Source organism: Oncorhynchus keta, chromosome 36 (assembly GCF_023373465.1).
Source record: "Oncorhynchus keta strain PuntledgeMale-10-30-2019 chromosome 36, Oket_V2, whole genome shotgun sequence".
In the NCBI taxonomy this organism is placed as follows: domain Eukaryota; kingdom Metazoa; phylum Chordata; class Actinopteri; order Salmoniformes; family Salmonidae; genus Oncorhynchus; species Oncorhynchus keta.
The window spans coordinates 28,035,731-28,048,233 of record NC_068456.1 but is presented as its reverse complement, the minus strand read 5'-3'; the positions used below and the strand labels follow the sequence as shown (position 1 = coordinate 28,048,233).

Below are 12,503 nucleotides of genomic sequence, written 5' to 3'. Positions count from 1 at the left end.
ACTCAGAATTTGTATGGCATTGAGTTGGTGCAGCACATCCTCTCAGCTCTGACCACAGTAATAGGTTTATTTCAGTAGCAATATGGTAGCTGCTCTAGTGATGTTGGAAGTAAATGAATAACATGTGTACTAGGAACTCTTCTCTAACCAAGTCATCTATATTATTTGATTCCAGACACTGTTTCTTGCTATCGTAATTTGACAGAGAAATATCATCTAGCTAACATCAGACAGGCTAGCCAACTGCAGATAGCTATCACCCAAGCTATGCTAACTAGCTTCTGTCAGCTTGGCTTAACACAAGGTCAGCACCGGTTTTACGTTCTATTTACTTCTTCTTCTCTACTTTAGCTCCCACATAAAACTGAATTAGCCCTTGTTTGTTGTGATTAAATGGCAGACCCCCCAAAAGACAACTCGTTTGCCTTCAGTCATGGCCAGTAGCATTTCTTAACGAGCATTGATGAAAAACAAGGCCAAATCGGGAATTGCAGTTCTCTAAGAAAAATTCCTTACCAAAAACAAAAAAAATGTTTTTTTTCTACAAGATTAAAATCACAGTTATCACAAAACATAGTATTTTCTGTGTATTGCCTGGGGGAAATTGTGTAATTTAAATAAAAACCAGAGAGGCTATCTTGGTGAATTTGCAAGGAATACAAGACAAGACATTGCAAGATAACGTTACAGATTACCAAGACATATGCGGACAGACGGTTCTTTCTGCCTGCCTGCCCCCTCCTCTCTCTCCCTCCCCCACGCTGGCTCATCTACTCTTTCTCTCCGTAATGATGCGAGTGTGCGTCGTGTAGAATATTCTAGCATATTCATTGATGAATACTTTACTGAAGTTTCGAGAAAGTGTAGACCAAGAAATTGCATGATACAGCATCGCGAGAAACATCTTTTGATTGCCGTTTGGTAGGCCTAGTGCATGGTTCTGACTGACTGTCTGGTGGTCGACCTGCCTATACTGGTAGATAGGCCTAGTGCATGGTTCTGACTGACTGTCTGGTGGTCGACCTGCCTATACTGGTAGATAGGCCTAGTGCATGGTTCTGACTGACTGTCTGGTGGTCGACCTGCCTATACTGGTAGATAGGCCTAGTGCATGGTTCTGACTGACTGTCTGGTGGTCGACCTGCCTATACTGGTAGATAGGCCTAGTGCATGGTTCTGACTGACTGTCTGGTGGTCGACCTGCCTATACTGATAGATAGGCCTAGTGCATGGTTCTGACTGACTGTCTGGTGGTCGACCTGCCTATACTGGTAGATAGGCCTAGTGCATGGTTCTGACTGACTGTCTGGTGGTCGACCTGCCTATACTGGTAGATAGGCCTAGTGCATGGTTCTGACTGACTGTCTGGTGGTCGACCTGCCTATACTGGTAGATAGGCCTAGTGCATGGTTCTGACTGACTGTCTGGTGGTCGACCTGCCTATACTGACAGATAGGCCTAGTGCATGGTTCTGACTGACTGTCTGGTCGTCGACCTGCCTATACTGGTAGATAGGCCTAGTGCATGGTTCTGACTGACTGTCTGGTGGTCGACCTGCCTATACTGGTCGATAGGCCGAGTGCATGGTTCTGACTGACTGTCTGGTGGTCGACCTGCCTATACTGATAGATAGGCTGAGTGCATGGTTCTGATTGTCCTTGGTGTCCGACCAGCCTATACTGGTAGATAGGCAGAGTGCATGGTTCTGATTGTCCCTGGTGTCCGACCAGCCTATACTGATAGATAGGCCGAGTGCATGGTTCTGACTGACTGTCTGGTGGTCGACCTGCCTATACTGATAGATAGGCCTAGTGCATGGTTCTGATTGTCCCTGGTGTCCGACCAGCCTATACTGATAGATAGGCCTAGTGCATGGTTCTGACTGACTGTCTGGTGGTCGACCTGCCTATACTGGTAGATAGGCCTAGTGCATGGTTCTGACTGACTGTCTGGTGGTCGACCTGCCTATACTGGTAGATAGGCCTAGTGCATGGTTCTGACTGACTGTCTGGTGGTCGACCTGCCTATACTGGTAGATAGGCCTAGTGCATGGTTCTGACTGACTGTCTGGTGGTCGACCTGCCTATACTGGTCGATAGGCCGAGTGCATGGTTCTGACTGACTGTCTGGTGGTCGACCTGCCTATACTGATAGATAGGCTGAGTGCATGGTTCTGATTGTCCTTGGTGTCCGACCAGCCTATACTGGTAGATAGGCAGAGTGCATGGTTCTGATTGTCCCTGGTGGTCGACCTGCCTATACTGGTAGATAGGCCTAGTGCATGGTTCTGACTGACTGTCTGGTGGTCGACCTGCCTATACTGATAGATAGGCCTAGTGCATGGTTCTGATTGTCCCTGGTGTCCGACCAGCCTATACTGATAGATAGGCCTAGTGCATGGTTCTGATTGTCCCTGGTGTCCGACCAGCCTATACTGATAGATAGGCCTAGTGCATGGTTCTGACTGACTGTCTGGTGGTCGACCTGCTTATACTGATAGATAGGCCGAGTGCATGGTTCTGATTGTCCCTGGTGTCCGACCAGCCTATACTGATAGTTAGGCCTGCATGGTTCTGACTGACTGTCTGGTGGTCGACCTGCCTATACTGATAGATAGGCCTAGTGCATGGTTCTGATTGTCCCTGGTGTCCGACCAGCCTATACTGATAGATAGGCTGTGGTTCTGACTGACTGTCTGGTGGTCGACCTGCCTATACTGATAGATAGGCCTAGTGCATGGTTCTGATTGTCCCTGGTGTCCGACCAGCCTATACTGATAGATAGGCCTAGTGCATGGTTCTGACTGACTGTCTGGTGGTCGACCTGCCTATACTGGTAGATAGGCCTAGTGCATGGTTCTGACTGACTGTCTGGTGGTCGACCTGCCTATACTGATAGATAGGCCTAGTGCATGGTTCTGATTGTCCCTGGTGGTCGACCTGCCTATACTGGTAGATAGGCCTAGTGCATGGTTCTGACTGACTGTCTGGTGGTCGACCTGCCTATACTGATAGATAGGCCGAGTGCATGGTTCTGACTGACTGTCTGGTGGTCGACCTGCCTATACTGATAGATAGGCCTAGTGCATGGTTCTGACTGACTGTCTGGTGGTCGACCTGCCTATACTGGTAGATAGGCCTAGTGCATGGTTCTGACTGACTGTCTGGTGGTCGACCTGCCTATACTGGTCGATAGGCCGAGTGCATGGTTCTGACTGACTGTCTGGTGGTCGACCTGCCTATACTGATAGATAGGCCGAGTGCATGGTTCTGATTGTCCTTGGTGTCCGACCAGCCTATACTGGTAGATAGGCAGAGTGCATGGTTCTGATTGTCCCTGGTGGTCGACCTGCCTATACTGGTAGATAGGCCTAGTGCATGGTTCTGACTGACTGTCTGGTGGTCGACCTGCCTATACTGATAGATAGGCCTAGTGCATGGTTCTGATTGTCCCTGGTGTCCGACCAGCCTATACTGATAGATAGGCCTAGTGCATGGTTCTGATTGTCCCTGGTGTCCGACCAGCCTATACTGATAGATAGGCCTAGTGCATGGTTCTGACTGACTGTCTGGTGGTCGACCTGCTTATACTGATAGATAGGCCGAGTGCATGGTTCTGATTGTCCCTGGTGTCCGACCAGCCTATACTGATAGATAGGCCGAGTGCATGGTTCTGACTGACTGTCTGGTGGTCGACCTGCCTATACTGATAGATAGGCCTAGTGCATGGTTCTGATTGTCCCTGGTGTCCGACCAGCCTATACTGATAGATAGGCCGAGTGCATGGTTCTGACTGACTGTCTGGTGGTCGACCTGCCTATACTGATAGATAGGCCTAGTGCATGGTTCTGATTGTCCCTGGTGTCCGACCAGCCTATACTGATAGATAGGCCTAGTGCATGGTTCTGATTGTCCCTGGTGTCCGACCAGCCTATACTGATAGATAGGCCGAGTGCATGGTTCTGACTGACTGTCTGGTGGTCGACCTGCCTATACTGGTAGATAGGCCTAGTGCATGGTTCTGACTGACTGTCTGGTGGTCGACCTGCCTATACTGGTAGATAGGCCTAGTGCATGGTTCTGACTGACTGTCTGGTGGTCGACCTGCCTATACTGATAGATAGGCCTAGTGCATGGTTCTGATTGTCCCTGGTGGTCGACCTGCCTATACTGGTAGATAGGCCTAGTGCATGGTTCTGACTGACTGTCTGGTGGTCGACCTGCCTATACTGGTCGATAGGCCGAGTGCATGGTTCTGACTGACTGTCTGGTGGTCGACCTGCCTATACTGATAGATAGGCTGAGTGCATGGTTCTGATTGTCCTTGGTGTCCGACCAGCCTATACTGGTAGATAGGCAGAGTGCATGGTTCTGATTGTCCCTGGTGGTCGACCTGCCTATACTGGTAGATAGGCCTAGTGCATGGTTCTGACTGACTGTCTGGTGGTCGACCTGCCTATACTGATAGATAGGCCTAGTGCATGGTTCTGATTGTCCCTGGTGTCCGACCAGCCTATACTGATAGATAGGCCTAGTGCATGGTTCTGATTGTCCCTGGTGTCCGACCAGCCTATACTGATAGATAGGCCTAGTGCATGGTTCTGACTGACTGTCTGGTGGTCGACCTGCTTATACTGATAGATAGGCCGAGTGCATGGTTCTGATTGTCCCTGGTGTCCGACCAGCCTATACTGATAGTTAGGCCGAGTGCATGGTTCTGACTGACTGTCTGGTGGTCGACCTGCCTATACTGATAGATAGGCCTAGTGCATGGTTCTGATTGTCCCTGGTGTCCGACCAGCCTATACTGATAGATAGGCCGAGTGCATGGTTCTGACTGACTGTCTGGTGGTCGACCTGCCTATACTGATAGATAGGCCTAGTGCATGGTTCTGATTGTCCCTGGTGTCCGACCAGCCTATACTGATAGATAGGCCTAGTGCATGGTTCTGACTGACTGTCTGGTGGTCGACCTGCCTATACTGGTAGATAGGCCTAGTGCATGGTTCTGACTGACTGTCTGGTGGTCGACCTGCCTATACTGGTAGATAGGCCTAGTGCATGGTTCTGACTGACTGTCTGGTGGTCGACCTGCCTATACTGATAGATAGGCCTAGTGCATGGTTCTGATTGTCCCTGGTGGTCGACCTGCCTATACTGGTAGATAGGCCTAGTGCATGGTTCTGACTGACTGTCTGGTGGTCGACCTGCCTATACTGATAGATAGGCCGAGTGCATGGTTCTGACTGACTGTCTGGTGGTCGACCTGCCTATACTGATAGATAGGCCTAGTGCATGGTTCTGACTGACTGTCTGGTGGTCGACCTGCCTATACTGGTAGATAGGCCTAGTGCATGGTTCTGACTGACTGTCTGGTGGTCGACCTGCCTATACTGGTCGATAGGCCGAGTGCATGGTTCTGACTGACTGTCTGGTGGTTTGCCTATACTGATAGATAGGCCGAGTGCATGGTTCTGATTGTCCTTGGTGTCCGACCAGCCTATACTGGTAGATAGGCAGAGTGCATGGTTCTGATTGTCCCTGGTGGTCGACCTGCCTATACTGGTAGATAGGCCTAGTGCATGGTTCTGACTGACTGTCTGGTGGTCGACCTGCCTATACTGATAGATAGGCCTAGTGCATGGTTCTGATTGTCCCTGGTGTCCGACCAGCCTATACTGATAGATAGGCCTAGTGCATGGTTCTGATTGTCCCTGGTGTCCGACCAGCCTATACTGATAGATAGGCCTAGTGCATGGTTCTGACTGACTGTCTGGTGGTCGACCTGCTTATACTGATAGATAGGCCGAGTGCATGGTTCTGATTGTCCCTGGTGTCCGACCAGCCTATACTGATAGATAGGCCGAGTGCATGGTTCTGACTGACTGTCTGGTGGTCGACCTGCCTATACTGATAGATAGGCCTAGTGCATGGTTCTGATTGTCCCTGGTGTCCGACCAGCCTATACTGATAGATAGGCCTAGTGCATGGTTCTGATTGTCCCTGGTGTCCGACCAGCCTATACTGATAGATAGGCCGAGTGCATGGTTCTGACTGACTGTCTGGTGGTCGACCTGCCTATACTGGTAGATAGGCCTAGTGCATGGTTCTGACTGACTGTCTGGTGGTCGACCTGCCTATACTGGTAGATAGGCCTAGTGCATGGTTCTGACTGACTGTCTGGTGGTCGACCTGCCTATACTGATAGATAGGCCTAGTGCATGGTTCTGATTGTCCCTGGTGGTCGACCTGCCTATACTGGTAGATAGGCCTAGTGCATGGTTCTGACTGACTGTCTGGTGGTCGACCTGCCTATACTGGTAGATAGGCCTAGTGCATGGTTCTGACTGACTGTCTGGTGGTCGACCTGCCTATACTGGTAGATAGGCCTAGTGCATGGTTCTGACTGACTGTCTGGTGGTCGACCTGCCTATACTGGTAGATAGGCCTAGTGCATGGTTCTGACTGACTGTCTGGTGGTCGACCTGCCTATACTGGTAGATAGGCCGAGTGCATGGTTCTGACTGACTGTCTGGTGGTCGACCTGCCTATACTGGTAGATAGGCCTAGTGCATGGTTCTGACTGACTGTCTGGTGGTCGACCTGCCTATACTGATAGATAGGCCGAGTGCATGGTTCTGACTGACTGTCTGGTGGTCGACCTGCCTATACTGGTAGATAGGCCTAGTGCATGGTTCTGACTGACTGTCTGGTGGTCGACCTGCCTATACTGGTAGATAGGCCTAGTGCATGGTTCTGACTGACTGTCTGGTGGTCGACCTGCCTATACTGGTAGATAGGCCTAGTGCATGGTTCTGACTGACTGTCTGGTGGTCGACCTGCCTATACTGATAGATAGGCCTAGTGCATGGTTCTGACTGACTGTCTGGTGGTCGACCTGCCTATACTGGTAGATAGGCCTAGTGCATGGTTCTGACTGACTGTCTGGTGGTCGACCTGCCTATACTGATAGATAGGCCGAGTGCATGGTTCTGACTGACTGTCTGGTGGTCGACCTGCCTATACTGATAGATAGGCCGAGTGCATGGTTCTGACTGACTGTCTGGTGGTCGACCTGCCTATACTGGTAGATAGGCCTAGTGCATGGTTCTGACTGACTGTCTGGTGGTCGACCTGCCTATACTGATAGATAGGCCTAGTGCATGGTTCTGACTGACTGTCTGGTGGTCGACCTGCCTATACTGATAGATAGGCCGAGTGCATGGTTCTGACTGACTGTCTGGTGGTCGACCTGCCTATACTGATAGATAGGCCGAGTGCTCTCTTTCCGTCCCTCGCTAGCTCGTTTTGAAGGATACAAGTGTTTGTGTTCTCGTAAGAAACTAATCAGTCTCCTCCGTTCCAAAAATACTGAATCTTAGGAGTCGATTCCTAGTGGAATCGAATCTTGACACTCACAAATGGGACATCGGGAGCCGACGTGCAAGGAGTCAACTCTCCACTATTACGGCTTCGTCGTAACAGTTGGAAAAATGACAGAGAAAGGCAAGTGACAGCAGAGAAGTCCTGTATAGCAATACTTTAAGATATTAAATGAGAATGTGGTGAAATACAGTACATTGTGAATTTACGTGGAATTTAGTGAATTTTTCTTATTGTTTTAATGGAAAACCACATTTTTTTTAAAATGGCAGTTTAAACATTATTATTATTATTTTTTTACATCAGTACTGCATACACAAAAACACGCACACAGCCACACACAAAGGTTGAATATTTTTCCAGTATTTAAAAAAAAAAGTTTAATCCCAAGAATAAATCACTTTCCTCCCGAGTAACCCAGTATTTCTCACCAAAACCAGAAGTGTCAATCAAAAGCATTATAAAGCATATGAATATGTCTGGATTTGATTACAATTTTGATCAGAATGAAAATTCTAACCTGATGCAATCTGAGCCATACATTAAAGTGCCCTACATTAATGACATTCTATGAACCCAAGCCCAAAAAAGCTTAGCCTACCTCCTCTTTCTCTCTCTATTGTTGCTTCATTCCTCCTCGCTTTCAACAGTTCAATTAAATACGTTTTGTTGTCTTTATCTTCATCGTTCTAATGACATACTTCAATAATATAGGACTAAGATTAGATTCAGAAGGCTTTCACTTCTCTTCACGAAGATTGATTGGTTATGGGTCTGAATAAATAACTGCTATAGCCTATCGCCATCGCATAACCCATCATTAATTAGATAAATATAAGGCTAATACTGCATTGAATATATTACCTGAAAGAGGTTGGCTAGGACACCTACTGTATATATAGGGCTATATATCAATCTAGAACGGGATTATCTATTTTTGGATGTCATTTGAATGGAGTTGATGGCGAGAGAGACTGCGAGAGAGTGCTCGCACATGCATTGATTTATAGCAACGATATTCGAGTGATAGGCTGTTTTGAAACTCAGGCTGCAATTAGAAAAATAATAATCTTTACAATTAAAAAAACAAGGTGACCCACGAAAGCCAGATGGATATGGGTAAATTAGATGTGCATTCAGTCTTTATATCACCGTAGTATAGGCTATGCTGCAGCAAATGTATGTCTACCTGTCACAAGAAAAACAGTTACCATGATGAGATGATAGATCTACATGCACTGTGAACTCCAGTTACCATGATGAGATGATAGATCTACATGCACTGTGAACTCCAGTTACCATGATGAGATGATAGATCTACATGCACTGTGAACTCCAGTTACCATGATGAGATGATAGATCTACATGCACTGTGAACTCCAGTTACCATGATGAGATGATAGATCTACATGCACTGTGAACTCCAGTTACCATGATGAGATGAGCTGTCCCCACCCTAAGTGTTGATTCTCCATGCAGAGGCCGGAGACAAGCCAGATATAGACATTGCATATCATTTAACAGTTCCATTTCACGCCATGCTGTTCATGTAAATAATTTATAATAATTTACCGGTTTCTGGCAGTTATTTATCCAGGGAAAAAGGAGTGGGTTTGGACGGTAAATCTCAGTAACCGAGTTCCCGCCATTCAACCCTAACACACACTGGCACAATGGCACAGATGCAGAGACAGTGAATACTAAGAGCTGCCTGCCTGCTCATACACACCTGAGTGCTCTGTCAGGCAAGTCATTGTGTGACTAAACTTGTCTGTCTGGATATTACTTTAAGCAACAACAAAAGGGAAGACATTATCCAACAGTCTCTTCTCTCTATTCATGTAGATGAATATCATTACTCATTTTCACTGGGTCTGAAAGTGACTCGTATGGAGATAATTCACTTTATAAAGATATTATTAAAGGAAAATTCCACCCAAAACCTACAAAACATGACCAAAAGTATGTGGACACCTGCTCGTCAAACATCTCTTTCCAAAATCATGGCCATTAATATGGAGTTGCTCCCCCCCTTTGCTGCTATAACAGCCTCCACTCTTCTGGGAAGGCTTTCCACTAGATGTTGGAACATTGCTGCGGGGACTTCCATTCAACCACAAGAGCATTAGTGAGGTCGGGCACTGATGTTGGGCGATTAGGCCTGGCTCGCAGTTGACGTTCCAATTCATCCCAAAGGTGTTCGATGGGGTTGAGGTCAGGGCTCTGAGCAGGCCAGTCAAGTTATTCTACACCGATGTCAACAAACTATTTCTGTATGGACCTCGCTTTGTGCACATGGGCATTGTCATGCTGAAACAGGAAAGGGCCTTCCCCAAACTGTTGCCACAAAGTTGGAAACACAGAATCATCTAGAATGTAATTTATGCTGTAGCGTTAAGATTTCCCTTCACTGAAACTAAGGGGCCGAGCCCAAACCATAAGTTAGAGCCCTAGACCATTATTCCTTTTCCACCAAACTTTACAGTTGGCACTATGCATTCGGGCAGGTAGCATTGTCCTGGCATCTGCCAAACCCAGATTTGTCCGTCGAACTGCCAGATGGTGAAGCGTAATTCATCACTCCAGAGAACGCATTTCCACTGCTCCAGAGTCAAATGGCGGCGAGCTTTACACCACTTTACACCGCTTGTGTGCGGCTGCTCGGCAATGGAAACCCATTTCATGAAGCTCCTGACGAACAGTTCTCGTGCTGACTTTGCTTCCAGAGGTAGTTTGGAACTCGGTAGTGAGTTTTGCAATAGAGGACGATTTCTACGGGCTATGCGCTTCAGCACTAGGCGGGCCCATTCTGTGAGCTTATGTGGCCTACCACTTCGCGGCTCAGCCCTTGTTGCTCCTAGGCGTTTCCAGCACTTACAGTTGACCGGGGCAGCTCTAGCATAGACGGTGCCATGTTAAATGTCACTGAGCTCTTCATTAAGGCCATTATACTGCCAATGTTTCTCTATGGAGATTGTATGGCTGTGTGCTCAATTTTATACACCCACTAATTTGAAGGGATGTCCACATACTTTGTATATATAGTGTATATTTTTGAATTTGTTCCATTAATCCATTGTTGATATAGTCCCAACATGTTTTGCAAGTCAGCAATCATGTTTTGAAGATATATAACTTTGTATTTTGAAAGTCATCCTTTAATATTGATCTATAAGCCATGAATCCTAACAAAAAAGGATTGTTACCAGAATTAAATGAAATCATGCTGACTCATGCTGAGCGTTGAAACATGGTGGTGTTGAATCACTTTAACCCTTGAAAGGCTGCTTCTGCTTTCTGGTTACCGGAGTGGAATGACATCCTGCCGACTCATGGCGCCCGGCTCAAACATGGCAGCTGGAGCGTTGCCATGGCGACGAGGTGACCCTGACTAATAGCACATGTAAAGCTTTATCCCACTAAGAGGCTCACAGGAGAACACAACCAATCTGGCCCGGCAGAGAGGAGGGAGGGGGAGAGGGATGGTGGAGAGAGAGAGAGAGAGAGATAGATAGAGAGACTAGTACTGTTCCAATTTGAGGATTGAGGAACCGCCAGTGCTGCAGCACTTCCATATGAGATGAAACTGAGAAGGAGAAGAAGTCAAGGTAGACTACTGAGTTGCACCCCTGAGTGTCAGTTGGGAAGGAAGAGGTGAGACAGTCTCTCTCAATAAGAACTGATCCGAGAGCTGTACCTCTGACTATGGGAGTGACTGGCAGGTTAGGACCCCTGGAAGGCCAGGTCTGACTCTCTTTCTCTATAGGATGTCTATTCTGTCCGTCAATCTCTCTCTCTCATACTGTATGTTGCATCTCTGTCCTTACCTTGGAAATATTGCTGGACCTGCTAGCAGAATGACCGAGGGGCTTCTCATTCTGAAAGAGAGGACCAGAAAGACTTAGTACATTCAAATTACATACGAATGACAAAATACCTTCTTCCACGAGCTGTGTTAGAGACATAAGAGATACAAAGGAGAATTTCTGTTGTCAATTTGACAGTGATTACACATGATAAAATGTCTCGTAATGATTATTATATCTTGATTATTACTGTTGTTTAGGGTAGCTCTCATTGTTTTGTTTTACTGCGGAGCCCCTAGTCCTGCTCTACATGCCTCTGTTAGCTCCATTGCCCCACCCCCCACACATGCGGAGACCGCACCTAGCTTAACTGGTGCTTCCAGAGATGCAGCCTCTCTCATCGTCACTCAATGCCTAGGTTTACCTCCACTGTACTCGTACCTTACCATGCCCTTGTCTGTGCATTATGACCTGAATCTATCCTACCACGCCCAGAAGTCTGCTCCTTTCACTCTCTGTCCCCAATGCACTAGACGACCAGTTCTTATAGCCTTTAGCCGTACCCTTATCCTACCCCTCTTTTCCTCTGGTGATGTAGAGGTTAACCCAGGCCCTGTGTGTCCCAAGGCGCTCTCATTAGTTGACTTCTATAACCAGAAAAGCCTTGGGTTCATGCATGTTAACATCAGAAGTCTCCTCCCTAAGTTCTTTATTCACTGCTTTAGCACACTCCGCCATCCCTGATGTCCTAGCCATGTCTGAATCCTGGCTTAGGAAGGCCACGAAAAATTCTGAAATGTCCATCCCCAACTACAACATTGTCCGACAAGATAGAACTGCCAAAGGGGGCGGAGTTGCAATCTACTGCAGAGATAGCCTGCAGAGTTCTGTCATACTATCCAGGTCTGTGCCCAAACAGTACGAGCTTCTACTTTTAAAAATCCACCTTTCCAGAAATACGTCTCTCACCGTTGCCGCTTGTTATAGACCTCCCTCAGCTGTGCCCTGTACACCATATGTGAATTGATTGCTCCCCATCTACAGTCAGAGTTCGTACTGTTAGGTGACCAAAACTTGGATATGCTTAACACCCCGGCTGTCCTACAATCTAAGATAGCTGCCCTCAATCTCACACAAATGATCAAGGAACCTACCAGGTACAACCGAAAAATCCCTCTAAATACATTTCTGCTGTTTTCAACCAGGATCTCCGTGATCACTGCCTCATTGCATGCGTCCGTTATGGGTCTGCTGTCAAACGACCACCCCTCATCACTGTCAAACGCTCCCTAAAACACTTCTGTGAGCAGGCCTT

At 47.4% G+C, this 12,503-nt stretch overlaps 1 protein-coding gene across 8 annotated transcripts in view; it reads right to left on the bottom strand.

Annotated features, from left to right (window-relative positions):
- LOC118369862 (E3 ubiquitin-protein ligase MARCHF8-like) overlaps window positions 1-12,503 on the bottom strand; it is a 196,065-nt gene that overhangs the window by 54,845 nt on the left and 128,717 nt on the right. For 6 of the 8 annotated variants that reach the window (XM_052498749.1, XM_052498748.1, XM_052498750.1 and 3 more), the window contains one exon: window positions 11,210-11,260. The exons of the other annotated variants lie outside the window; for them this stretch is intronic. In XM_052498749.1, coding sequence (XP_052354709.1) covers window positions 11,210-11,260 — 51 coding nt within the window. The remainder of the gene's footprint in view (window positions 1-11,209; window positions 11,261-12,503) is intronic. 8 annotated transcript variants of the gene reach the window in all.